Source organism: Centrocercus urophasianus, unplaced genomic scaffold (assembly GCF_019232065.1).
Source record: "Centrocercus urophasianus isolate 14NV4802_14NV808 unplaced genomic scaffold, USGS_Curo_1.0 seq_19, whole genome shotgun sequence".
Taxonomy (NCBI): domain Eukaryota; kingdom Metazoa; phylum Chordata; class Aves; order Galliformes; family Phasianidae; genus Centrocercus; species Centrocercus urophasianus.
Window position 1 is genome coordinate 4238736 of NW_024884744.1, and position 13809 is coordinate 4252544.

The window sequence follows — 13809 nt, forward strand, 5'->3', positions numbered from 1 at the left end:
ATGCACACACCAGTGCCCAGTGAGACAGGTCCATTTCATCCCCTCCCTAAAGGCACACACCTAACTACCAGCCTTCTCTGCACCTCAAGCCTAGCAAAACCCAGAAGCTGGGAAATGAGCCCCTCCAGCTGCAGCTTTTCTTTTGGAGCTGCCAGCTGCTAATCAAAATAGTTAAGAGACTTCTGTGCCCTGCTGCACCCCTCTCAAGGCCTGGAGTACAGAGCTCATCTGTGCTTCTCTCTACTTCTACACCCCTTTGGTCAGGTCATGCTATAACTGAAGCATTTGTCATGGCTGCCTACAAGCAACATCCTGCCCAATGCTGTCCCTGCAGAGATGCAGCAGCACAGACTCCCTGTGCACTTGCTCTTAGGGCCCTGCTTCTGCAGCTGGCAAATAACCGGGAGGGATCTGACCCCATGATGGGGTGAGAGAAGCCCCCAGCAATGCAGCTCTCTTCCACTCCTGGCTCACACCAGTGCCTTCCCCACTTGGTCCTGCGCCCACCAGCGCAAGGATGATAGGGGGATCTTGTTTGAACTGAAAATCTGCAAGATGCAGCTCAAAACTGAAACGAAGGATTCAAAGAGCTCCTTTTCTCCGTTTTCTGCCCTCTCCCTCCCACCTTAAGTGCACACTTCCCACACTTCTCCAAGCCTGCAACTACTGTGTGTATTTACACTATTCAGATTTATTATTCATGCAAGGCAAGAGCACCAATTAATTAGGACTGCGTTTATATAACTCTGCAGGTAGAGATTTATGTAGCTGCTTGTAAGCCAGAATGGGATCTTATTTGTGCTGCACTGGAAATGACAGGTTTTAAATATTGATGAGGAAAGACACACGAAGGCAAAGCCTCCAGTGGGAAGGCCTTTGGAGGTTGGGCATGAAACAAGGACATCAAAGGAGCAAGCTCTTCTTGCTCTACAAGATGCATTTAGGAACAGGAGCAGTGGGAGAGCTGTTCAGGGTCAGAGTCTCCCCATGAACCATGAGGGCCCTGAGAGGCACTAACACACGCAAATGCAGCTCTCAAAAACCTTGGCAGCTGCTCCCAAACCTGAGCATGAGGCAGCAAAGATGTGGAATGGGAATTCCAAGTAACAAATGAAAACAAATACTCGAGGTGGCTGTGTTGTTGTGGCAGGCTCATTTATCCAAGCCACCAGGGAAACAGTGACTATGCCTGGAACATCATCGTTCCCGACACCGAGCACTGGAGCATGGAGAGGTGTTTCCCACCGGTAGAAAAAATGGGGTCAGAACTTCCTACCACAGCAAACGGAGATGTGACAATGCTCTGAACCACTGCAGGCTTTATTTGGGGTCATCATGGAGGAACACGACTGAGACTCCGTGCAGGAGGAGGGTCTTGCTTCAGAAATGATGAGTTCTGCAGGCTTTATAAACAAAGCAAAACTAAAGAGATGTAAAGTATAGTGCATAACTGCATTATAGGAGCTCCTGTAATGGAGCTTTCCTTGTAAATGGGTATGCTGGCTGCTGCCAGGATCACTGCAAAGTAGCAATCCCAATGAAAATGCTCCTATAAGCTGTATGATACCCACATGTGCACAAGAAAATAACAACTACAAATCCAGCTGGCCTAATTTTACCTATAATTAATTGCAGGAAACCTTTTGCATTGCTTTGTAAGAACTTCCACTAGACAGTGCTCAGCTGATTATCATCTAAAAGAGCTGCAGCAAGTTTGTATTCACTGAACATGCAGCCCAGTAACCGCAGTGACTGCAATCTGCCATGTAAACAGCAAGGTGCTTAGATGGGGCTTCTGCATTCCCTGTAAGATCTGACCTTTCGTTTTCTGCCTATCAAGAAAATTAAAATCTGCAACATGACATAAAAATGAGGTTATGTAAAATCCTTCCTGACTACAGCTGCTCATTGCTGCCAAGGGGTCTGTATGGATATTTGTTGTGCAGTATCCTTAATGCTCTTGACCATAAGATGTGCTTTCCTCTAGCTCAGCAGGAGTTTTGATGGTAAATGCAGGGCAGCAAGGCTCATTCTGCACAAATGGAACGTGCAGAAACTTCCTGCATGAAGGTAAACAAAGCTGCCATTCTACTCCTCACAATTCAGCAAAGATAAGCATCACCATGGGTCCCGTGAAGCAGCACAGAAGAAATTCTGGTCCTGTTAGGTGGAGGAAATCCAGAGCAAAGAGTCAACAACTGGAGCTATTGAAAAGTTAGTGTTAGAAGGAGATGGAAGGCCAAAAGGAAACTGCCTGGCCGCTGCCAAAGAATTTTGGTGCTGCTGTGATGGGTCTGTAGGGCTGCTCTATGGAGCAGAACAGCAGCAGGGCAATGGAGCACAGGGAGCCTCGGGCACTGACCTCAATACTGAGCTTGGCATAGCTGTGACAGCCGCTGTCTGCAAGCCTCTGTGTGGCCATCAGGCATGTGCCACCCCAAAATATCTGGGGAGAACATGAAGACCAAACTTCATCCATCACTGACTGTGCTAGAATTAGGGGCAGGAGCAATGAAACTTTGTGTGCTAATCCCTGCCTCTGCCTGCAGCAACCCATGGCAGATACAAACTACCACACAAAGCAGGTGGGCAGCTACAGGAGTCAGCACACCTCAGAAGGGTTTCTTGAGGAAAACAGGTAATGCAGGGGCATCTGAGACCCCACTGCATGGCATGAAGCATGATCAGCCCCCAGGACATGAGTGCTGCTGGGCAGAGGGAACATGGCAGCTGCCAGCACACAGCTCTCTGCTCTGTCTTAATCCCAACAGAACCCCTGGGCTGATCTCACTGCAGCTCTGTGCTGGGCACCTTTCAGTCACCATCCCACTATCCTTCCCAGTTCTCTGACACAGCAGGAGCACAAAAACACCTTTTCTCTCAGGGCCTGCTTTGCTCCAGCAGGCATCTGCCTTTCAATTTAGATCTGAACACTGTAAAGCAGCTGGAAAGGAGGTAACGGGTGAAGAGCCCACGGGGGCTGTTCCAGTCATTGGAAACAGAGGCACTGATTTTAAATACTAGCCATTGTGGCATTAGCTTTTAATGACATGGGGGTAAGAGCAAAGCTGGGCAAAGCTGTGCCTCAGCAGTCCAGGGCTGATCTGCCAGCTTAGTGAGGGGATTAGTCCTCCAGCAAAACCTGCCCAAGGAGCACGGGCAAAGAGAGAACGATTTTCTTCTATGTGCAGAGAACATATTAATACAGAGGCAAGTATTGTATTCATTACAGGATTTCAGCTAATCTGCTGTCTGCTTTTATCCTGCTATTGTTCCTCTTCTGTACTGCTTGCAGCAAGCACGTTCTTACAATGGCAGAGCCATGATTCCCTTATGATCGTTCCTAAATAAACATGTACTGGCACAGGGGATTTCAGGGTGTGTGTGCATGCACAAACCTTGTCCTCTCTCCAAGGTCCTCCCAACACTGACAACACGACAGACTTACACATTTACCAGCTGATGGAATTCTTTCACAGCTAAGCTCCTGACCTGGGGCATTACTCATCCCACTCAACCCAGCCTAGGGAGACCCAAGTTAAACATAGAAGACGCTGTGGCTCAGTCAAATTAAGGGTGTGGATGCTCTGAAGCCCATTTACTGCAAGACATCTTTCAGACCTATCGGCGACCTCTTCATAAAGCTAACTTAATTACCCTTAATGCATGAACCCTTCAATCAGATGCTTGGGATGAGCTCAGAGTGAGTCAATGGGCTTCCACGTGCAAAACCACATCAGAAGCCTAAGAGCAGAAGAAATCCCCTTATTCTTTTGTGAACTTTTTCAGTCGGTAACTGTGAGATAACCCCAAAGCAAGCACTTCCTTCCAGGGTCGGGTGCCACTCACTGACACTGCGGCCACCCAGTCAAACACTGCAGCTAGATTTTAAATGGGGTGGATAATTTCATGACCGGTCGTATTTGTAGCTGGTACGTTAAGACAAGGGTAATGAAATCTTATGCTTCGGGGCACATATGGATTGTTGCACAAGCCAGGCATCTGCTCCTCCCCCATAAGAAAAATTGTAATTGGCAGGGCTGAAAGGACCAACGCTGAAATAAAAGATTAAATGGGACATAAGTGGTGCATGGATCTGGGGAAAGGGCAAATGGAGTTTTTTAGCTTCTTTACAAGCATCATATTCCACAGCAGCAAATAAGGACAATGAATGTGACAGACATCTGGCCTGACAGGAGTATTGGCCACCTGGACTGAATACAGCTGTCACACCAGCTCAGGACTAACTGTGCTCAGCAGGACCAGGGACCCCTTTAGTTTGGTGCTGAAGGGGTTTATTTACAATGAACAAGCTCTATTACCTCCACAAGGGCTGACAACACTTACATGGTGAGGAGAGTAGGTTGGTACAAACCTACACGCAGCACGTGTGAACAGAGGCTTTGTTCAGCACAACAAAACGCCTGGGTTTACCATCTAGAGAGGTCAGGACATGATCACAGAGCACGCAGAAAGTGGGACCTGTTAGCAGACACTGCTGCTCAGCTCCCAGAGCCCCAGTTTGGCTTCGCTCCAGCCAGTTACCTCCTCCAGCCTTCGTCTCTGCTCCTTCTGCTCCTCGATCCGCTTCTGCCGCTCGGCCAGCAGCTGCCTCTTGTGCTCCTCGTTCTCCCGCTGCTGCTGCTCCAGCTGCTGCCGGCGCAGTGCCTCTGAGCGCTCCTTGTTGGCCAGCTGCAGCCTCAGGAAGTCCCGGCGCAGCGTGGACTCGCCGGGCAGGTTCAGGATGGAGCTGCACAGGAGAAAAGCACCACGGAAGGTCCCACGCACATCCCATGCATCCCACAGCACCTAGGCACTCAACCATGCTCCCATAGTAGGAATGGAGAGAAGGGCTGGGTCACAAGCGTTGGGGCAGATCGGTGCCAAGTGGAACACGAGTTTCACACCATCTCCCCTCACCATCCCTTTTTTTTTTTTTCTAAATAATTTTTTTTTCTTCTCAAATATAAACCCCGAAGCAGACAAGACATTGCTCAATCATACGCCTTGGCCCAGACCACAGCTTACCAACATTCATTTGCTAAAGGATTCCTTTACAGTAAAGTTTCTAACCAAAGTCCCTTGTGCTGCAGTGGCAGGCACTATATTTAGATGTTCACAAAGCACACTTAGCATGAATCATCGCCAGCTATTAAAATACTACATTATCTCAGGGAAATAATGGAATAATCTGATACTAATTACAATGAGACTGAAAAATGTCATCAAAGAAACTTCCAGCCCTATTGTGCTTGAAGCAACGCTGCAAAGTTTCATGGTGAAAAGTTGCACAGAAATAGGGAGTGTGGATATAAGGAACCACATTTGCAAGAATCTTAGTAACAGCTCACACATTCTTCCACATCCAAATACCCATAGGGGCAGTTCCTCACAGCGTAGTTCACTTGAGAACAACAGCTGTGTGTGCACAGAGGATTCTGCACTAATTGCACTGAGCAGGCTGTCTAACAGGGACCTGCCATGCTCCTGTACCAGCCTGCACTGTCAATCCCACAGAAAATGAGACAGCTGGGTCTTCCCAGACTTTCAGCTGAGGGGATCTGTAGCATCAGTTTAATGCCCGCTCACCATCTAAAGGGGGAATACACTTCATCGTACCAGGGAACAGGACTCAGTGATCAAACTGTCCATCTTCTTTGTTATAAGCCTACAATCCAAGTCAATTTCATATAGAATCAAAGAGATACAAAGGTAGAAACAAAAGGTTGATTTTTACCTGGGCTCTCCAGAGTCATTTTCCTCCTCCTCCTCCTCACTTCCACTGTACTCGTATTCTGTCTCATCTAGGAACATAATTACTTATCAGTGCCCTTTACTGGACTCATTTGTTTTTCTGATGGTTAAAAACTCTGAGGGGAAAACAGAACACTCTTTTTTTTTCCTGTCATGAAAAAGAATACCCAGCAATGTTTTTGTCCATTTTCTGATATTATGAGAGGTCTGCAAGGCCATAAAATCAGCACTGCTGTCCCTGACTGCTGGTCCTGGCACACACAGCACACCTGGGGAGAAGGCTGCAGTCCTGGCTGCAGCAGGTGCAACCCTCCAGCAACCTAAGATACACCATGTAAGGAAGAAGAGTTACCATAAATAAAGATTTACCACAACACAGCAAAAACTCTCTTCAGAAGAGCTCTTGCAAGTGAGACACACCAGAAGCTTTTGAAGCCACAGGCACTGGAAAGTGGGATTTAACCACTGCTCTGAAGGTAATGACTTTCTTCCTAAAAACATGCTCTCCCTATGCAAATCTGTATGTTTTCCAGGCAATGAAGATATCTGCATAACAGCCCAATTGCAAAGCTGTGCTACGTACTGTGATTTCTACTGGGATACTGGCTTTATCAGATGAAGGGAAAGATAGTAAAAAGAAAGACTTGCATTTATCCAATTACTCTCCATCTCTAGGGTACAACCTTCATTTGCAAGACTAAACACATTTAATACTTCGCTAGGATCCAGCTTCATTGTTTTGATTACAGTGAAATCCATTGCAAAGGGCTGGAAGGTAAGCATGAAAAATTAATACTGCTACCAATAAGAAAAGACATAGCGATATATATTAGTTTGCTGAATCCTACAAACAAGCTTGCAAATTCTAATTCAGCTCATGAGCAATGGAGTACTTTAACAAATTTTTCAGCTATCTGATCTTCCTTTCAGAGCACTTTGACAGGGCCCAGAGAGTTCACTGCAAACATCCAGTTTAATAGGTTACTCCTAGTCAGCGGAATTGCTTTGGGCAAGGGTCTGATCTGGATGTTCGTTTGCACAGCTCTGCTCATCACTGGTGCTGCAGAAATGTCACGGAGATCAACAGACTTGAAAGATGTGAGCTCAGAAAAAATGCAGCTTGGCAGCTTCTCCCTCTCACATGCTTGCACAAATATATGCACACGTGCATTTCATACACACATTTTTGTGAATCAAAGCTTACATGTTCCGAGTGGAAATTACTACCTGGACAAAAAGACACTATTTTTCATCAGGAAAAAAAAAAGGACTTAAAAACATTGATTAGCTCTAATGACAATCACCTGCAGCCTTTGTATGAACACCAATTGTTATGGGTATCTGTTCTCATTTCGACTTCGGTGACGGCCAACAGGAACCAAATCAAATCAAATATTTTAAAACCATGACAAGGGTGCACAAAAAAAGAAGCACACCTACTTAACTCAACCTGCATGCCATCTGAGTGGTGGAAACTTGAGACTGAGACTGCAAGCAACCTGGTCCTTTATGCCCTTCTCATTCTTCCTCTTCCCTTCCCCACACAGATACACTTCAGTGCACCCGAGGATCTCCAAACACATGGCAAAGCTCAGGGAGTGCCCAGAGCACGGCGCTCCCACCGACCTTTTTCTCCTCGCTTCTTCTTCGTCCTGTCGATGTGGTCCTTGAGCTGGATGCGGACCTGCCGCTCGTTGGGCTGGTCTCTGATGAAGGGGTGCTTCATCAGCTGCTCCGTCGTCGGTCTCTGGCTGTGGTTCTTCACCAGGCAGCTCTCAATGAAGGACTGAAACTTTTTAGACCTGGAAGGCAGGGGAAAACAAAAGCAAACAGTTAGCCATGTTGATTCTCGTATCGGGAAGTGAGAAATTCGTGGGTATTTGAGAATGCTGCTTGGATGCTGCCAGTTCTTGCTCAGATGCAGCTTTCTGGGAGGATTCATGCAACTTCCCTGTCGACACTTAGCATGGGCTCAAAGCAGCATCATCAAATCTCCTCTTAGTTTTCTCATGCATGCTTCTGTCCATGTTTTCTTAGGTGCTATTAGGGGAAAACACCACTCTGCTGAGTCTGGAGAAAGGTGGGAACCATCACTGTAATGGGGCATCAGCAGAGCCAAATGGCACCAATAGCAACCAACAAAATGCAAGAAACTGTTCTTACACCCTTCCCTTTGACTTTGCAGGTAAGAATAAGAGACCACACCTACAGATATAAACGCAATCCCTCCATGAATTGTCACTCATCAGACCCCATGTCCCAGCTCACAGCCCAGGAGAACGGGACATGTTCTTCTGGAGCATGGTTTGGGCAGAGGCAGGACCGTGGCTTTGGGCGGCAGAGCCCAGCCTCTCCTCACCAGCAAATAGTTAAATTCAGCCTCAGCTGAAACAATTTCAGCCAAATCTTTAATAAACAAACCCTTCTTAATCTCAAGTTTTGCATGTCAGAAGTTCTGCCGGAATTAATTTCACCGCATTATAAACCCAAGAGAACAGGGATTTACAAGGAAGAAAGATGTTGACAGGCCACTATGCTGTATGTTGCTTTAGCAAATAGGAAAATGAGTGTAAATTAATGACAGAAGCCAACAGATACTACAGAATTGCATTGAGAAGTAAAACAATAAGCTTTTGGGGATTTTACTTTTAAGCTGTCAGACTAGAAGTGATTTATCTTTTAAGTGCTAATCCATACAAATTGAGATGCAAAAATAAAATACACTACTGGATCCAATTAAATCCTCCCTCCAGCTTTATTAACGAGCAAATCTTCATCCTCCACCTTGCCTCAAGGAACCCTGCGTCTCTGTGTATTCCAGAAGGGCCAGACCACATGATGCTCTAAAAACTGCACCTCCAAAGCATCATTCTCCTCTGTGGGTCTGAACCTGGAGACAGCTCACGTCTGGGTGCGCAATCCAACCCCAGACAGGGCTAAGCTGAAGTAGTTTATGATGTTTCCTTCAGCACACAATGGGTTTGTCCACCTCCTCAGGCTGCAGTGCAGTATTTGCAGAGAGATGCAGGACACAGGTCTGTGCCCAGCATGGCCCTGGCTAAGCCAAGACACAACCATGTACCTCATCAAGCTGCTGTCACAAACTTCCAACAGCAGCAAGAACTGTAATCTGCATGTACACAAACAAGGGCTGCTGGAAACTGAAGCCTGCCCCATGCATCCTCGAGTCACAAGGACAGGTGCAGAGATGTGTCCTTTCCCAGCCCAGCAGATCAAGCACTCACAGCACCACACAGATGCCACTCAGCATTGCTTTAATTGCCCCAGGAGCCTGCAGGCATTTGGCTCTCTTCTCCAAAAAGCAGGACTCTCTCTAGCTCTGATTCTGGGTGACACCTTTACTACTTCTCATCACCACCCTGGTGCAGGTCAGCCCATCTCCGTAGCCACGTGCACTGCTGTTTCCCCAGCTCAGCCCATCTCCATAGCCAAATGCATTGCTGTTCCCTCAGCTCCCAGGCTTTGCAAAGCTTAAATAAATGTTTGCAAAGGCTTCCCAGCTGCTTAGATGAAAAGTGCTATCACAGTGCAAATACCACTTCATTAACAAAGAGATCTTGCCATTTTTTATAAGGCAGGGATAGGAAGTGTTTACGATAATGACATCACTAAAGTTCAAGTGGATTTCACCTGTGAAATGCAGGAAGAAAAACAAAGCACCACTGCTGGCTGGATTTAATTGGAAAAGGATACCAAAAAATCTGTAACTTCACAGGACCACAGCACTGTTTCAAAAGTGAGTTCAATGATCTAGCACGCAAAAAAAGACTTGGCAAGCAATAAAAAACAATAAATAGAGCCACTGTGAGAGCCTGGTCAAACCTCTCAGCTTCTCCTGGGTCTTACAGAGCTCCAGGTCCAATACCTCCAGCTGAGAAATGAGTCAGAGACAGCAGATCTGCCTGGAGTCCCAATGGAAACACTCAAAAAAATCGTTCTTAAGGAATTGGTGGACTCTTACTGGTTTGGAGCTCGAGGCTGAGCTGTGCAACCAAGAAGAGGAGCAAAGCCAAGGACAGGAGCAAAGCCAAGGACATGCAGATCACCTGCCACAGCTGGGGAAGACGGTGTCAAGCAATACCCTGGCTGGTGCAGAACATATCTAAGTACGTCAGACTCTTATCTGAGCAGGGAGTAAAATAGAAACTCCACCCCAGAGCAGTTTTTACCTTAAGGAGATGGGCAAAGTACTCTGCTCAAAGCCTGCTTTTGTCAGCTGCCTTCCCCTTTGTCTGCAGGCTGAGAACCTTTGCTGAATAAACAGCATATTTGTATGAAAAAAACCACCAATCCTCTGAAGTCTTACAATCCACTCTGCGCTGTAGCAGTGAGGATAATGAAGTAGGAGACTGGTGATCTGGCAGAAAACAAGTGTCTAAACTGTTTTCTCAGCTCTCTGACAAATGGCATCCTTAAAAAAACTGTGCAAGGAAAGAGAGCTTCAATATCCTCTGGCAGAGCTGGAAGGGAAAGATCCTTGTCCTGGTTTGGTACTGGAACATCTGAGGACTCAGCTGACAAAATGAAGACATTTTTTGCTAAAGCCAGGGACTCCAAGGCTCTCATTCCTCTCCCCTCCCAGTAGCATTCCTGCTGCTTTGGCACCAAGTGTTTGCAGTGCCTACCAATTACTCTGCTCCCTTTTTGTGTGTGTGTGTTTTCAAAAAGATAATAAGCATCATTTCAAGGAATAAAGCACAGTTTCCTTCTCGCTCTCAGCCTATCTGAGGCCATGCTGTTTCTCTAAAGCCTGGCAGATCTCTCCCAATAAAATCAGGGCTGAACCTGAGGCAGGCAAACCATGCAAACCAGAGATGAGTGTTTTTAAGGACTCCAGCTCCATCAGTACAGAACATACAGTAACAAAACAACATCTGCTGGGCTTCAGAAGTATTTTTCCTACGGGTTTGCATTGGCATATCCCCTCTTTCTTTTTCCTTTTTTTCTCTTCCAAAACGGTGATGTACTTTTTCCCCCAAAATTTTAAAATAAAGCCCAAACTAAGTACAAATCTCTGCATTCTTGCACCTTCAAGATAAACTATCCTTTCTTTTGGCCTGGCTACATGTTTCCATTTGAAAATGGAACCTTACTGGAAAGAAAGGGGAGCCAAGTGAAGTGTCAGCTGCTTTCAGCTGCACAAAGCCAACTCAATGTTGGGAAAGGTCAATGTGAGAGGCATTTCCCTCTCTGCTTCTCCCCTTCCGCCCTCTTCCTCTCATGCCTGTGCCCTGTGCAGACCAAAATGCTTCTCCACAGGAGAATATGCACCTAAGGCACCCGTTTGATGACCACTGAATATGGAGAGACTCACCACTTCTTGGATTTCAACCTCGGGGCTGGGTTGCGGGGGATGAGGAAGAGGGCTCTCATGGGGTGCATGTCACAGAGAGCTGCAAAGTGCAAGAAGAAGTATTAAGCACAGCATGATGTCTCATGAAGAGCTGACACAAACACACCCAAACTCCCTCTGATGCCACCAGATCAGCAGGACACACTGAGCACGTGCAGCACCAGAAGCCACACACAGCTTTTTGTGCCTTTGCTTGCTGCTCCTATTCCCTAAGCAGCTTTTTCCCACCATGTCTTGGACCCTGCAAACTACACCAAACCCAGTCCAGGCCGCTCAGTGAAACCCTTGCCTGGGGTTTCCAGCACAGATCCCCGTGCCTGCTGACACTCAGCAAATCCTAGCAAGTCACCACCAGCATTAAATAAAGCAGAGCCACGCATCTACTTACGGGGGGCGCCTTCTGCCATCTCTATGGCTGTTATCCCCAGAGACCACAAGTCACTCTGTAAAAAAAAGCAGACGGAAATGTGTGATGCAGTGGAGCACTGTCACAACAGTGGGCACAAAGGGAACCCCAGGGCTCAGCCCCACGAGCAGGGCCTCTACTTTCTCTGCCAGGGCCTAAACCTGCAGCATAGGAGATCATCTTTTATGCTCTTCCCATATTTTAAGGCTTGATAATAGGCTCCCAGACTTGCTGGTTATCCCAAGCTTTATTGCAGAGCTTTTGGTGGATGTCACACTAGTGCAGGTGTGGGACATGGCCAACCCCTGCAGCCATCTCACTAGGCATAGTTTCCAACAGCTGCGGTGCAGAGATGTTGGCATCCCAAAAGTCCCAGTACACCCCTTTGGCTGTGGCATCCCAACGAGCAAACCCCCTAAAGCCTCAATGATCCAGCAACACACCACCTCCCTGCCCCATGAAGAGGAAAGCAGCAAGAGGCAGGAAGGAGGCACAAACTCCAGGTGTTTTCCTGAGACTCTGGCAGAGATTTCATGCCCTGTGACCTGACTATCCAGTTCCAAGGACACAGCACAGTGGTGCAGCTTTGATTCCGCACCACGGGATGCAAGCAGCAATGTGCCAGCCCTGGGGCTGTAGGTAGCCCACAGCAGCCATCTGCGCCCTGGTAATGGGGCTGCAAGCTTCCTGCTTCAAGCTGGATGACACACAAATGGATTTGTTGCAGCTCCTGAGAATACAGCCTGTCTGGGATAGATTAGAAACACAAAGTATCTTGAGATACCTCAGGACTCTTTTGAATCATGCACTGCTCATTAGCTAGAAGCATGAAAAGCAGCGTTTCGCTAGTGGGAGGAGAAACGGGTACCCTCACTTACTGTGTTCCCAATCCTTCCTCAGCCCACACGGTTGTTTTAGTCTCCTGAATGATTAGTGCATGGAAAGTGCATCTATTCAGAAAGCTCCTTTGATTTCATGCTTGTATCACTTTTCCTTCAATTTTCTCACTTGCAATGAGGGATATTTATAGCCCCAGCTCCCTGCCCGTGAGGCTCTACTCCTCACCAATCCATACCACAAGAAATCCCACGTGAGCCCTGGCTCCACCACTCGCTCCAGTAACGAGTCCCAGAGGATGGCTCAGCTCTTACAGACAGGAGGTGTCTTACAGACGCCATGCGATCAGGCAGAAGGAAAGGAGAACTTTCCTTAATGGCAGTGCTGCAACTTGTGCTGGCTTTCTTTTGGCAGAAGGTGGCTAATTCATGACTGGGACATCATGTATAGGACTGCCTAATGATTCATATCTTTGCACCCAACGCACTGGGAACAGAACCCAGACTAATTTTGGTGCCTTCATTTGAAGCACATTCCCTAACACATCTCCAGGCCTGGTGGAGGGGAAGGTGCCAGCTGGCACAGGCACACTGCTAAAGCAAAGCCAAGAGCTTGCTCCTTCCTCTCTCTACACCCTGCCATGGACCTCAAGGACAGGGCTGCTCTTCCAACAGGTCTGGTGGAGATGGCTTTGTCCTTAGACATCATCTCATCAACCAGGGCTTCCCAGCTCCCTACAATGAGCAGCAACTCCAGGCTTCTCTGGGAGCTCAGTGCAGCAGCTGTGAGGCTGAAGTCGTGGTTTGGTTCGTGCTGAAGAGCAGTACAAGGACTTGGCAGCTACAGAACAAGCCCTGCTGAGATGGGACATAGCAGTGGTCAAGGGCAGAATCCAGAGCTCCACAAGGAAGCCAAACAAGCCCCCCACACACAGATGCAGATGTGAGTTGGAAGCTGTGAGTACACTGAAGAGGACTCAAAGGCTGGCTGAGCTCCAGTGACACAGAAAAACAAGTACGAGCTGTGCACAGGTACATCTCAGAGCAGAGGGGATGGACTCTGCCTCCCATTCTCCCTCTGTGATCTCCAGTTCCCACGTGCTGCTCTCTCTGTGACCCACTTTCCTCCATGGCCCTGCAGTCACTCCTCAGTCTGTGCTCCATTTCAAAAGCTGTCCTTCCCAAGCAGCCTTGAGCCTCTAATCCTGCAAATTGATGCATCTGAGAAAGGTTGTTCTTCCCAGCTCAGAGCACCAAGAGCTGCAGGGCAGGAGCCCCGAAGACTACAGCACCTTCTATGTACGCATGTAAATATGTATGTGGCACCCTCCAGGAAAAACAACCTGCATTTTACAGTTTCAAGGCCAATTTCCTTCTTTTTAACCCAAGTTTTCCCTTAACAAATGCTGTCCCATTAGTCCTTGCGACAGATCTTTGTA

General features: G+C 47.5%; 1 protein-coding gene across 4 annotated transcripts in view; it reads right to left on the minus strand.

The window, feature by feature from the left end:
* Positions 1–13809, minus strand: part of TNIK (TRAF2 and NCK interacting kinase) — a 71719-nt gene that overhangs the window by 40634 nt on the left and 17276 nt on the right. For all 4 annotated transcript variants that reach the window (XM_042820238.1, XM_042820235.1, XM_042820237.1 and 1 more), the window contains exons 6-10: positions 11517–11571; positions 11090–11168; positions 7381–7556; positions 5738–5804; positions 4546–4750 (exon numbers count right to left, since the gene is read on the minus strand). In XM_042820238.1, the coding sequence (XP_042676172.1) occupies positions 4546–4750; positions 5738–5804; positions 7381–7556; positions 11090–11168; positions 11517–11571 (582 nt within the window). The remainder of the gene's footprint in view (positions 1–4545; positions 4751–5737; positions 5805–7380; positions 7557–11089; positions 11169–11516; positions 11572–13809) is intronic.